At 34.3% G+C, this 15432-nt stretch overlaps 1 protein-coding gene across 3 annotated transcripts; it reads left to right on the plus strand.

The window, feature by feature from the left end:
* Positions 1–1412: 1412 nt before the first annotated feature.
* Positions 1413–14891, plus strand: atad1a (ATPase family AAA domain containing 1a). Of its 3 annotated transcripts, none has more exons than XM_065250833.1 (10): positions 1413–1513; positions 1999–2229; positions 3134–3235; positions 3726–3846; positions 4588–4788; positions 5284–5390; positions 7618–7707; positions 9669–9719; positions 10611–10780; positions 14505–14891. In XM_065250833.1, exons 2-10 carry the CDS (start codon positions 2059–2061, stop codon positions 14629–14631), a joined length of 1140 nt encoding a protein of 379 aa, XP_065106905.1. In that variant the 5' UTR covers positions 1413–1513; positions 1999–2058; the 3' UTR covers positions 14632–14891. The 3 variants fall into 3 exon arrangements, with proteins under 3 accessions (XP_065106905.1, XP_065106903.1, XP_065106904.1); XM_065250831.2 differs by having other exon boundaries at positions 1449–1561; XM_065250832.1 differs by having other exon boundaries at positions 1452–1557.
* Positions 14892–15432: the final 541 nt, after the last annotated feature.

Here is a 15432-nt window from a genome sequence, read left to right on the forward strand (position 1 = left end):
CATCATTAATGTGACCCACATTCACACAAACACACACACAAACATTCACAAACTAGGAATTGAATGAGCCTATAACAAAGCTACTCACACATACATAAACAAAAAAAAATTATTAGCCAATAACTGAGCAATAAAAAAATAAACACACACTTCAGTGAGATCAAAGTCCCAAGATTTTAAGATTTTAGCAAGATTTAATGATGCTTCCAGATAAAACATTAAAGTTAAGTTTTCAATTCATTCAGTCACAATGGCAAAGAGGTTTAGTGCAGCAGAGACCCTGAATCTTCTTGAAATTTGATGTTTGTTGCTGCATATAAATGTATTATCTGTAAAGGTTAGATTTGTCTGTAACAAGCACATTATGGCACCTTTGCACAGTCGTATTCAAGTTATTTTTTATTCAACAATTTTAACTAAAATCTAGAACTTATTACAATATTGGTTTGTAAATTTCAGGAGGGAGTACTAGAAATTACGTGGAATTGCTTTTTAATTCCTACAGATGTCACTAAAAACAAAACATAAAAAAACATATTTTTTGATGGATTTTACGGTGTTTTATTTAGTGGGATGACGATATTTTTGAAAACCTTTATTACGTGATTATTAAGTAAAAAATAACCTTAATTATGCTTATTTTAAATTTACATTGATATTTCATTTAATTGCTATTTTGATTCCATCAGATGTCACCAAAAAAGTGGTACAACTTTTAAAGGTTTTTTTACTGTGTTTTATTTAGTGGATTGAAGTTTTGATGAAAATCTTTATGTGAATTCTGAGTGAAAAACATTTTACATTCTTATTTTACATACTAATAAATTTAATAATTGAGTTAATCAAGGCCAAAATAAATGCGTAAAACGATTTTAAATTTACTAAAAAGAAAGAACTTATTACAATATTGGTTTGTAAATTTCAGCAGGGAGTACTGCAGCCATAGAAATTACGTGGAATTGCTTTTTAATTCCTACAGATGTCACTAAAAACAAAACATAAAAAAATATCTTTTTTGATGGATTTTACGGTGTTTTATTTAGTGGGATGAAGATATTTTTGAAAACCTTTATTACGTGATTATTAAGTAAAAATAAATTAATTATGCTTATTTTAAATTTACATTGATATTTCATGTAATTGCTATTTTGATTCCATCAGATGTCACCAAAAAAAGTGGTACAACTTTTAAAGTTTTTTACTGTGTTTTATTTAGTGGATTGAAGTTTTGATAAAAATCTTTATGTGAATTCTGAGTGAAAAACATTTTACATTCTTATTTTACATTCTAATAAATTTAATAATTGAGTTAATCAAGGTCAAAATAAATGCGTAAAAAGATTTTACATTTACTAAGACGAAAGAAAGACTGCTTTATGACATTTATGTAAAACGCAAATTTGTTCACTAACAGCGGCTCTGGAACAGTTGTTCAGACATAGGAACCTCTGTTTCTGGTCATTGTTTCCGGACGGTACGTGTGGAACGGTGGAACAAGCCGATCCTGTGAAATGCAAGTTTAATTTAAAGATTCTGTAAAATATCAACGTTTACATGGTTTGTAAGTTTATGTTTTGTACTCAAATAAGATTTATTTTATTGTCTTCTCAGAAGCAGAAGTCCGCAGTCGCTTATGTTAACGTGTAGAGATGTACGTTACCTCAGCCATTAATACATTAGTTACAGTACAAATAGATTATAATTTTGAAAATGACAATATTGTTATTATCATGGTGGGTTACCTTTTAGCAACTAGATGTTCTGTTTTATTGTTCTGGTTTATTTTAAATTATATTCTAAACCCGACTTGTATTTTAGTACTGGATTACTTTATAGCAAAATTCTGTTATATTTTAAAATGTCCTTAAATATGACCAGATTTGTTATAAATTTTAAATCCATCTTCTCAACGAAAATGCGTACCTAAATTCAGGATCAAATTTAGAGGTCAATGTCAGTAAGCTAACCAGATGATTATTTGTCACTGCTCTATTTTAGATTGATTCACCCACATTTTCCCTGTCATCCAATGGGAGGTGACACCAGGGGGCAGTGAAAATGTTGAGTGACATCCCAAGGGACGCCCTCCTCCGACCTCTCACTCGGAATGAGGTGGTGGGGATGCTGGTGAGACTGACTATCTTTGGAGCTGCCACATATTACAGCATCAAATGGGTGGTGGAAGCTATGGACCCAACACAGAAACAAAAATCACAAGCCAAGAAAAGGGTAAAAAATGAACTCTTAACTACTAACTGACCATGTGCTTATTGCGATAATGTGAGTGACCCTGTTCAAGCCAAAGTGTAATTTTTTTTATTTTTTTTACATGACCTTACAAAGCCAATATTAAAATTATATTTTCACAAAATGTCCTTTACATTATGTAGGATGATTTTATGTAGAAAACAGTAAATCACAAAACAATTACTTTTGACGGGTTTTCACAGACTGGGTCATGTATGGGTAAAATGTAATTTGAACTTATGCATACTTTATTTAATTTATAGGTTATCTCTTATATAAGATGCAGATTGCGAAACTGAAAGTAAAGTAGCTCTGTTACTTGCTAGTTTCCACCATGCAAATACTCTTGAGAGTTTTAGGTATTTGACAGATTAGATAAATTATTTATACCTACAAAGACGGAAAAGTTGTATAGTGTGAATCAATATAACATGTTGTCTAGCCTTAGATTTAAAAAAAAAAAATTATATGAGTAACACTTAATAATAACTAATAACAGATAATGCTTAAAAAAAAACATTTGTTTGTCTATATATTAGTTTTTACATTTAGTAATGTTTTACTGTGTTGTGTACATATATAATAATATTGTAATATTTCAATTTAAAACTTGAGTGCATGTTTATTAATATTTGCATTTGGCAGATGCTTTTATCCATTGTGACTTAAACTACACATTTGATTAGTTATGTTTGTTTGCTGGGATTAAACCACTCACCTTTTGCACTCCCACACAATGCTCTACCTGTTAAGCTACAGGAACCCATCCAGGCATTAAGCAGACGCTTTTATTCAAAGCGACTTACAAAAGAGGATAAAACAACAGATCAATAGCGAGACAAAATTATGAGAAGATACTTTTTTTGTGTCCCCTTGCTTTCTCCAGGCTGAGCGGTTGATGAAGCAGATTGGCGTAGATGAGGGTGTGAGTCTGACGGAGTATGAAATGAACATCGCCACTCATCTCATAGATCCTCGCAGCATTAAGGTAAGTAATACACATTAAAACATTATTAATAAATTCATTATTATTCAAACTGATTTGCAACATAATTTTTGTTGGTTAAGAATAAAGTGGCACAACATAAACAAACTGCTTTTATGGCCCAAACCTAACCTCAGTCCTTCTAGAGTAGATTATTTCTGATAAAAGTGGAAATTAATTGACAAGTAAATTACCTTATTTCATATCATAGCTAAAGCATATCAACCATTACACTAAGCTAACGTTACTGTGTGAAACGTTGATGTATACAATGTTAGCTACAGATCCTTGAACTCTTGCCTGGCCGTCTCCCCTCATCTCATATTTTCCACAAGATATTTGTCAATTTAGCCTCTAACCAGACTGTTTAACAAACACAGACCAAAAGTTAACTTTGGGCCAGGCATGTAACCATGACAATGCGTGTGCATAGGATAAAATGGTACTGTATGTACTGATGTACTATATGGTAGAATGTCATCTTCCCTTAAAGGTGACCTGGAGAGATGTTGCTGGTTTAGATGAAGTCATCACAGATCTGCAAGACACAGTCATCTTACCTTTCCAGAAATCCTATCTTTTTCGTGGCTCCAAACTCTTTCAACCTCCTAAAGGTATAGCACAAAAAATGGGAAGGCCTAAAACCGGCTAATGCTTTTAGATGTATACAATATTTATCATGTGCTTGAGTCATTTAGATCTTTAACTAGCCGTTTGTTTGCTAGTTTTGATTAAGTTAGATTAAGATTATAGTTTCTTTAACTGGTGACACTTAAATTGTACATTATTTGAACTATTTTCAAATGTGTCTTACAGATAGTTTACTCATGCCTTCATCATTCATTTAGTTTCAAATCCATTTTTATGTATATATTTTATTGTTATTAAAGTCTTCCAGATCTCATCAGTCTGAAATAGGGATGCACCGATACCACTTTTTTGGAATACGAGTACGAGTACTTGCATTTCAGTACTTGCCGAGACCGAGTACTTAATAAAAAACATGATTTAAATTTACAGGTAACAGCTTCAGTCATATAATTTAACAAAAAAACAAGGGACTAGTTTTCCAGTTTGTTGTAAACTCTGCCTCTTTGGACAGCACAAGAGGCATTAACCCCTTACACGCCACTCAAACATAGACATTTCTCAGACCGTGGTATCGATCCCTGGTATCGGGGGACTTTTAACGAGTACGAGTACTTTAGAAAATGTGGTATCGAGGCCGATACCCGATACCAGTATCGGTATCGGTGCATCCCTAGTCTGAAATTAAATGTCAGATTTTCTGAGGAATAGCAATTATGTGCGCACACCATATCTGCAGGATTTACGTTTTTGCTTCTCATTCCCAGGTGTACTGTTGTATGGACCACCGGGATGTGGAAAGACTTTAATCGCCAAGGCAACGGCAAAAGCATCTGGATGCCGCTTTATTAATCTCCAGGCATCCACTTTGACTGACAAGTGGTACGGCGAATCGCAAAAGCTGACTGCAGCTGTGTTTTCATTGGCTGTCAAGATTCAGCCCTGTATCATTTTCATCGATGAAATGGGTAACCAGTGAATCAGCTCTTCAAATTCATTCAATACACTCATAATTACTTGATGCCAGGCAGATGCTGTATAAATCGTGCAGTTGATGCACTATGATAAACCCATCTATAATCATTGTGTATTTGCAGGTATTTTATATGCATGCTGCTGAGTTGTTATTTAAAATGCAGTACACATTTTTGCATAATGATGGCAGGGTTTTCTCAACAACGTGTTGTCAATGCTGTTGACATTTGAATAATAATGCACTGCAGCGCATCGTACGACTGTGAAACAGCTCATTATTAGCGAGCCTAAATTGTAGTGTACTTTGTAATTATTTATGTTTCCTTAAAAAAAAACACACTCACAAAAACAGTAGACTGTGAAAACAACTCAAGAAAGGTGCTAAATAGTTGTGATAATTTAACTAATTAGTCTCAAAGGTACAAGAAAACATATTTTGTTTTTATTTTTTCTTATACAAACTGATTATATGGTTTGTATGTAATCAGATTCGTTTTTGAGGAATCGTTCCAGTTTGGATCATGAGGCCACTGCTATGATGAAGGCCCAGTTCATGAGTCTGTGGGATGGATTAGAGACAGAAACCAGCAGCCAGGTAACCACAAGCATACTTTAAGATACATGTTTTCTTTAAAGGGTACCCAATGCATGCCATTAAAAATACAAGAGCATCAACGTCAATATGAACCAGAGAGTAACATAAATGATAAACAGTACTTAGGCCTGTCATGATAGCTACTTTTCATAAGTCGGTTAATTGCCCCAGAAATAATGACGATAATTATTTACATTTTAAAGGGGAATTATCTAGAAAATGGAAAAAAGATTAACCCAGTAACTTAGTTTTGGAAACCATTCTCTGCAAGCATGTGAAAAAAATAGTTCATTGAAATTTGGCTCTAATTGTGATGTCAGAAGGGGATAATACCGCCCCTTAATCTGCACTATGCAACCACACCAAAGAGTATAGAAGCCCAAGAGGCGAAACTCAATAGAACGCTCCATAGCAACAGTTGCCCCCATGACGTGACGGCACGGCCGCCATTATGGCCTGAAAACTGAAGGAAAACGCCGAAAAATAATGAGAGTCAATGGCACTGAACCAACTTAACATAACAAAATCTTGGCATAACTTATTTTTTTTTCTGGTCGTCATATCTAAATACGAAAACAACGTGGTTATGCATGGCCTAATTATCCTTAGGAAAATAGTATTTTGGGACAAAATATTACTTTAAAAGTATGATAAGACTACTATAGAAATACTATAGCGGCTCTGGATATTATAGAGGTATTACAGAACATTACATACTCCTGTGATGTTCTAATACCTCTATAATATTTTAAAGCTGCTTTAGTATTTCTATAGTAGTCTTATAGTACTTCTATAGTATGTCCCAAATTACTATAGTATTCCTATAAGATTACTATACTATTTTGTCCCAAAATACTATAAGATTCCTATAATACTTTTTCGTAAGGGTATGTCCCCCACCGAATCGGCTTCATTATCCTACCACTTACGGTTTGCAAAGATACAATTATAAAATTACTGCAAACCTTTAATCTATCAATATTTATGTTCTATTATGCATTTTCCTTGTTATATGAATAACAGAAATTCATGAAATAATATATAGGCAGACACACAGTAATAAGATATTTATTCAAATGTTGATAGTGAAATGAGTGAACATCACCATATATATGATTTGGAAAAATAAATAAATACAATTATAAATGAACATTTCTTAAGAGTTAATCTTTTACATAGAATATCACAAAAATATTAACAAGTTTTTTCAACATCTTCAGTGAAAGTGCACACAGTGAATGTTTCAATGGCAAGAACAAAAACAATCTGTGAATGTCCTATTACAGGCGGAAAGGTACAAAAAAGATGTGCAATCTAGCAAGTGCACACATAAACAGTACTAAAATGGAGCCATAAGATCTCAGTAATTAATCTGACACCACCATCTATTGTGTGATCATTTGGTATGAGAAGTTTTGTTGTATTTTTTTCTTTTTGTGAGAGAAAAGGCACTGACATAGAATGGAAGAGTGTGGAACAGTTGTGAGGCACGCTAACGATTTCAGCAGCTTATAGTCCATAATGGCGGCCGTGGCTCCACAGCGCCATCTACAGACTGTTACCCATAACACAACAGAGTTTCGCCTCTTGGGCTTCTATACTCTTTGACCACAGCACTGTTATTCAGTGCAGAGATCAGCTCATTTGCATTTAAAAGGACACACCCAAATGCCACATTTTTGCTAGCACCTACAAAGTGGCAATTTTTTAACATGCTATAATAAATTATGGGGTATTTTGCGCTAAAACTTTAAATATGTACTCTGGGGACACCAAAGATTTATTTGACATTTTAAAAAAGTTTTTTGAAATGTCCCCTTTAAGACAATATATCGCCTATTCAAAAAACAAAGTTGATGTTCATTAATCAAGCGATAAGTCGATAAAGTAAAAGGCCTAACAATATTGAAAACATACAAACGAAAGATGAAAATACAGGCGATCTGGAAGGTAAGAAGGTGGTTGTGGGGAGTAAAACATTTTCATATGAAAAGCTATAGTAAACAAGTAATATTTTGCGACAACCGTTACACGTCATCAACCCAGAATGCACTATGTGTGAAACACAATGGCAGCCTTCACAGCTTAAAATGAGTATTACATGGTGGGAATGAAGTAATTAAAATATTGAATGTGTTTATATAAATGGTTTTTAGTAGTAGTAGGCTAATAATAGTGTACTAAAGTATACAAATCTTTATAGTCGAGGTATGATGTTAATTTTCAGGTAATGGTGATGGGGGCTACCAACAGACCCCAGGATGTGGATCCAGCAATACTACGCAGAATGCCAACCTCCTTTCATGTAGGACTCCCTGTAAGTCTTCCAAACACATCTCACTATCCCCTAAACCTAATCCTTGCAGAAACATGTGCATGTCATTAGATTTAGTCATAGGGGCAAGATTTACTTAAATGGGGCAATTCCAAAAAAGCATTGATGGGAGTGGTAATATCTGCGGGTTATTTACTAAAAACGCCAAATTAAATAACACAGGCCCAACATCTGATTTTCATAATGACCAACGCAATTTACTAAGAGCAGCGCACATTAGTTCAGATAAGCAGAGCTGCGGGTGATCTACTAATGCCTAAATGTGCTTGAGTTTAGCACCACGGGCATCTGAGCTGAAAATTTGGGATGTGAAATCCCAGCTAAAGAAGTACAATGAAAAGAACAGGAGGACAACAAATAAAAGGTTACAAGACTATTCTGTGACTTATCCTAGTGACTTCTATTTATTTCCTACAGTATAGCAAACAAAAAATGACATGGCTTGTCACACAATATTTTTGAATAATATGTTCCTCTTGCATTTCAAATAAACTGTTACGTGTTAAAGGGACACTCCACTTTTTTAAAAAATATGCTCATTTTCCAGCTCTCCTAGTTAAACATTTGATTCTTACTATTCTAATCCATTCAGCTGATCTCTGGGACTTTAAGCATAGCTTAGCACAATCTGTTGAATCTGATTAGACCATAAGCATTGCGCCTAAAAAATAACCAAAGAGTTTCGACATGTTTCCTATTTAAAACTTGACTCTTCTGTATTGAATGATATTACGCAGCAGCCGAAAATAGTCCCCTTAGTAACTTTCAATAGCAGAGGACTATTTTCGGCTGCTGCGTAATATCACTACGCCTGCTGCAGCCATGTTACGGCAACAAAGTCGCCAGTTTGACGGTATAGTTCCTAGCCATATATGCCTAGAAAATCGCAACTTTTAATTTTCCGGTGGTCTTAGTACAAAATGTAACTACAAAAGAGTCCAGTTTTAAATAGGTAACATTTTGAAATTCTTTCTTTATTTTTTTTAGGTGCAATGCTAATAGTCTAATCAGATTCTATGGATTATGCTAAGCTATGCTAAAAGTGGTAGCCCCAGACAAGGAGATCAGCTGAATGGATTCCAAAACGGTAAGAATCAAATGTTTAACTCTAGGGGAGCTGGAAAATGAGCATATTTCTTAAAAAAGTGGAGTGTCCCTTAAAAAAATCCCTTTTTAGCAACAATTGCAGCCATTTCAAGTGCAAAATAATTTAAGGCATGCTTTTTTCTGTGTTAAATAATGTCGCGAAAATAACTAGACAACACCTTTTCAGCGCTAATTATCCACTGTGCGTCTTTAGTAAATCCTGACTCGTCGTTATTTAACACCAAAAAGATGGTTTATTGGTTTATTAGTAAATCTGGCCCTAGATCTTTTATATTTAGTGAGGACTCGTAAAATTGGTTGTCATGATACTTTACTATGCTAACTACACATACTTAACACTCTTTGTTTAACTGGATTGTTTATCTTAAAGGTGACATCGAATGATTGAACGGGGTATTTATCCTTGTTCCGTGATGTGACATGTAGACAAAAATTTTTTTTGTTTGGGTCTGTAATGCCTTAGCAGCTTCCTAAAAACCTCTCTCAGATAGCTCTATTAGGGTGGGGGATATTAAACAAGTGGTTTTGCACCTATTTGGCTCCCCCTACTGGCTTAACTTGCAATCTCATTACTGACTGGCTGACTTTGCTGCCACTCAAAAAATGTAGCCAATTATTTTAAAGTGAAGGGGCAGTTAGATGCCTGTGATGTCATAAGCATCAGTTTTTCAGATTGGGCCGTTTTCTGGCTGACATTTCTAAAAGAGGAATTTCTATGAGACTGAGATGTTTAGCATGTCTAGCACTTTTTTTTATTCACCATTATTCAATAAAGACAAGGTAAAAATGTTTTTTTATTCTCTGTCCCCTTTAATCAAAGTATTTTACATTTTCAGAATGCAGCTCAAAGAGAAGAAATCCTTAAACTGATTTTGTCAGGTGAAAAGGTAAGTCATGACGCTCAGTTGTTGGTTGAGCCTGTGATGCCAAGCTTAAACAAATTGCAGTTTCATTTGCCGGCACTTGTGGTGCATCAATAACGGTACATTCACACGGGGTGTAAGCGTAAACGATTCCCATTCACTTTTAATGGGTGACGTCATGCGTTGCTGAATTGTTGATCCGTCAGCGCCGCGTCACTATTGTTGCTTGCGGCAGAAGTTGAACATTTCTCAACTTTTCAAGCGGCAACGTGTGCGTCAGCCAATCAGATCACCTTATGGAAATAACCTAGGCAGAGCCAGGCAATTACCTTTATGGAAGACCGGAGCATGTTTTGCCACGTTTCAGACAAGCCTTCCATCAAGCGTTAACGCTTCTGTCCTGTGTGAATGTACCGTAATATGTCATCCTTACAGTCTGATATTATATGTGTTCTCAGCTTGTCACACAACAGATTAAAGTGTTATTAACCACCCAGTCAAATTTGTATGATACAAAAACACCAAGTTAAATAAGCAGGATTTTCTGCTCTCAAATGCTGTGGGCATGTCCGCTGTTGATGCTGAAACCACGCCCACTCACTGGAAAGCTGCCATCTTTCAACTTTCAAACACACAACCTAAAAGGATGCTTGCGATTGTTTTTGGACCATGCTCGGTGGCTTCAGTGCATCATTCAGACATAATTTTAGGCCCGCCCAAAAAAATCATAAACTCAGAAATGGAGAATACGATCTAAACTACAATTTAGAACTACATTGTCTTTGTAATGTGTTTCAGCAATACATTCCCAAACATTTATCATTTGTTTATAAACAATTATTTGAATTAACTTTACACAGACTATAAACAAATGCATATAATTCTATCAAATGTATGTTTTTGTCTTTTTTACAGCTCAGTAATGCAATCAACCTGAAGGAAATAGCAGGACAAACGGACGGTTACTCTGGTAGCGATCTGAAAGAGCTGTGCAGGGACGCCGCCATGTACCGCGTCAGGGATTACGTCCGCAAACAGCAGATGAAGCAGATCGTACAGAAGTTTCAGCTGGATGAAGAGGAAGAGTATGTGTTACATGTGTCGTGTGTGTGTTTGATGTGCATCTCTCATCGCTGTCCTAATCAGGCATGACAGCAAGAGCGCAAATTATGTTAATACGCATTACAAATCATTGCTTTAACCTGTCGCGTCCATCTACAGTGTTGCACATCAAGATATTTTGATAGTTTCCCTGCAATCTCTAAAAAGGTACAAAAGTTATCATTTTGGTACATACACTGCAACAAATGACTTTCTTAGTTAGTATTTTTGTCTTGTTTTAAGCACAAATATCTAAAAATTCTCAAGTCAAGATGCATTGACTTGAGCAAAATAACCTAAGAAAATAAGTCTAGTTTTCAGACAAAAAATATCACATTTAAGTGAATTTGTGGATTAAACAAGCAAAAAAATCTGCCAATGGGGTAAGCAAAAAAATCTTAAACTTTTTTTCAACACTTAATTCAAGAAAAAGTTCTTACCCCATTGGCAGATTTTTTTGCTTGTTTTATCCGCAAATTCACTTAAATTTGATACATTTTGTCTAAAAACTAGACTTATTTTCTTAGGTCATTTTGCTCATCAAGAAAAAAAACATCTTGATTTAAGAATTTTTAGATATTGTACTGAAAACAAGACAAAAATACTAAATAAGAAAGTCATTTTTTTTGCAGTGTATATCTGTACCTTTGATGTACCAGTATGTATTTTTAAAGTATCCCACTGCAAAAAATGACTTTCTTTGTATTTTTGAGCAAAATGACCTAGAAAAATAATTCTAGTTTTTAGACAAAAGATATAGACGGTTTCAGCAGTAACAACATAAACAAGCGGCTGTCACGGTCCGCACGTAACTTCCGGTAAACTCCGCTAATAATAAATAACAGCAAAGTACTTTAAACGTAGTTTATTTATATAACAAGCAAAACACAACACATAGATTACCTAGGAAACCAAAACATTTGTTAGTTTTGACGAGGCATTCGTTCAAGAGATCAGTTTAGCAACTAGTCAGACCATTAAAAAAACGAAACCGGAAGTAAAGTTCGGATCCAGACGTGTATCACGATGCGCCCGTTGAAAACGTCTATAGAGCTGCTATCGATTAGTCACCACGAATCGTTTGCAGAATAAAAGTTTTGGTTTACAAATTAAAAGTGTGTGTAATGTGTATAATAATTATGTATAAATGCACACATGCATGTATACATTTAAGAAGTATTTGCATGTGTAAAAACATTTGTATATTTACATATAATTTATATAATATATAAATATAAATATTTATTATATCAATATATTTTTTCCTAAAAATATACATACACGTGTTTGTATTTATGTATACATAATATTTGTTGATGTACTGTGTATAATAATTATGTAAACAAAAACTTTTATTCTGCAAACAAATAGTCGTGACTACACTGCAAAAATTTATTTTCAAGAAAAAATGTTCTTAGTATTTTTGTCTTGTTTTCAGTAAAAATATCTAAAAATTCTTAAATTAAGATGCTTTTTCTTGATGAGCAAAACGACCCAAGAAAATAAGTCTAAAAATCTGTCAATGGTGTAAGCAAAAAAATCTTGAAAATTTTTCTTAAAGGACAAGTTCGGTATTTTAGACTTAAAGCCCTGTTTTCAGATTGTTTATGGTGAAATAGAATGGTTTTGACTGAAATTTCGACATTTTCGGCTGCCCTGAGAATTTTCGCGTGTTTGTGTTTCAGCTCAGACCTCTGCAATGGGTTTAATGGTGCACTGGAACAATCCTTCCTAAAATGCATGAAACTTTTGTTTACAAAGACGTGAAACTCACCGAGTGGTCAGGGGTGTTCACTGATATGCTCACACAAAAATCGCTGCAAAAGATGCTTTCCAACAGCTGTTTTAGCATTCGTTGTTAACTTGTGGACCTATTTTTCCAAACGCCTCACACCCGTACATTCTTCCGCTTAGAGCTTGAATAATAAACACTCCAGCCCAGGTGGTGGCGCTAATCCGCCTTTGCCTATTGCAAGAATAGAAACAAAGTTCCCGGCGCGGAGTAATACCGTACCTCACAGGACATCTAATACAAGTCCATGGGGCTGGTAAAAACTACGATAAAACCTGTTGGAATGCGTCTTTTGGAGCGATTTTTGTGTGAGCATACCAGTGAACACCCCTGACCACTCGGTGAGTTTCACGTCTTTGTAAACGAAAGTTTAATGCATTTTAGGAAGGATTGTTCCAGTGCACCATTAAATCCATTATAGAGGTCTGAGCTGAAACACAAACACGGGAAAATTCTCAGAGCAGCCGAAAATGTCAAAATTTCAGTCAAAACCATTCTATTTCACCATAAACAATCTGAAAACAGGGCTTTAAGTCTAAAATACCGAACTTGTCCTTTAAACACTAAATAAAAAAAAATGTGCTTACCCCATTGGCAGATGTTTTTTGTTTGTTTTATGCACAAAATCACTTAAATTTGATATTTTTGGTGTAAAAACTAGAATTATTTTGTTTTGCTCATCAAGAAAAAGCATCTTAATTTAAGAATTTTTTGATATTTTTACTGAAAACAAGACAAAAATACTAAGAACATTTTTCTTGATGTACTGTGTATAATTATTATGTAAACAAAAACTTTTATTCTGCAAACAAATAGTCGTGACTACACTGCAAAAAATTATTTTCAAGAAAAATGTTCTTAGTATTTTTGTCTTGTTTTCAGTAAAAATATCTAAAAATTCTTAAATTAAGATGCTTTTTCTTGATGAGCAAAACGACCCAAGAAAATAAGTCTAAAAATCTGCCAATGGGGTAAGCAAAAATTTTTCTTAAACACTAAATTCAAGAAAAATGTCCTTACCCCATTGGCAGATTTTTTTGTTTGTTTTATGCACAAAATCACTTAAATTTGATATTTTTGGTGTAAAAACTAGAATTATTTTGTTTTGCTCATCAAGAAAAAGCATCTTAATTTAAGAATTTTTTGATATTTTTACTGAAAACAAGACAAAAATACTAAGAAAATTTTTCTTGAAAATAATTTTTTGCAGTGTAATCATTAGGCAGTCCTAAAAAAGATACAATTTAAGTGAAATTGTGGTTAAAACAAGCAAAAATGGGGTTAAAATAAAAAATCTACCAATGGGGTGAAAAAAAATCTGGAAATAAGTTAACTTTTTTCTTAAACACTTCTAACCCCATTGGCAGATATTTTTGCTTGTTTTAACCACATTCACTTAAAGGACTAGTTTGGTATTTTACACTTAAAGCCCTGTTTTCAGATTCTTTATGATGAAATAAAATGGTTTTGACTGAAATTTGGACATATGCTGCTGGCCCGAGAATTTTCGGTGTCATTACCCCACCCTTACAATGGCTGCATAGGTGCACTGGAACAATCCTTCCTAAAATGCATTAAACTTTCGTTTACAAAGACGTGAAACTCACCAAGTGGTCAGGGGTGTTCACTGATATGCTCACACAAAAATTGCTGCAAAAGAGACTCCAAAGCCATACAATTGAAGAATTTCTGCTCTTGAAATTCATTTACCGAATAGTCTCAGAGTTTTACCTTGCAACATCTGCACCATCGAATTAATATTCATAAGCTGACCCATCACAACCCCCCCAACTAAAATATCTTTTACTGCGGCACTGTTCAGTGTAATAGTATAAGAGTGAGTGTATGCGAATATCCTTCACTTAAACTTTGTGAAACCCTGATTTACTCCCTGGCGTCCTCTGGTCTTTCCTCAGGCGCATGGAATGCACACAGCTGAGGCCCGTGACTCAACTGGACCTTCTGTTTGGCCTAGATAAGATGAAAGAGTCCAAGCAGGCTACAGCTGACCCGGCAAATCTGAGAGAGGTGCCACTGGACTGAATATTTCTCACACTGTAACACTGTACGCTCGCTCTTTCTCTCGCTTTATTCTGTATTTCTTGATCCCCAACATTTTGTTTTTATTCTTTCCCCTATTTTCGACATTTCTGTTACATGTCAAACATTATTTTACTACTAATGCTTTTTATAGGAAGATGCTATTGACAGGGATTTGTGCATACTGTATTTATAATACCAAGTCTTTGGTATTTATACTTCTGTTGTATAGTGTGAAGTATTAAATATACTGTGTTAAATCACTACTTGGTTATGACGGTTGCAAATGCTAGCGTGTCTATGAATGTTTTAGTTTCCAGAGTAGAATAAAAAGAAAAGTGTTACTTGTTAAATGTTTCAATAGGTCGCTCGAGTGCCACATTACGGTTAAACTGAATTGCGCATGTGTGATCAACATTACCGTAATTCAAAACAAAAGGTCATTGTGTAAAGACATTATAGTTAGACATTAAAGTCTAGTAACACTGATAAGATGTTTTGCAGTAAGGACATTTCCTATACCATAATTAAAATGTAATATAATTTATGCAGAGCTTATTATTAAACAATTTTATTTGGACAAAATGATTTGCATGACACTTATGTAGGGTTGCAAGAAGTGATGTAACTTATTCCAGCATGTCGAACAAAAAAAAAGTATAATTTTATGTATTTATTTATTGCAATACACTAATGTGAGTTAATTTTTTCATTTCTACACGTTGCGTTAAATTTTTTAAAATGCAAACAACTATTACCTTATTAATTCAAATCATTCTACTCTGGACATTTCTTTTTTAAGAT

The sequence above is a fragment of the Paramisgurnus dabryanus genome, chromosome 5, assembly GCF_030506205.2.
Source record: "Paramisgurnus dabryanus chromosome 5, PD_genome_1.1, whole genome shotgun sequence".
NCBI lineage: Eukaryota > Metazoa > Chordata > Actinopteri > Cypriniformes > Cobitidae > Paramisgurnus > Paramisgurnus dabryanus.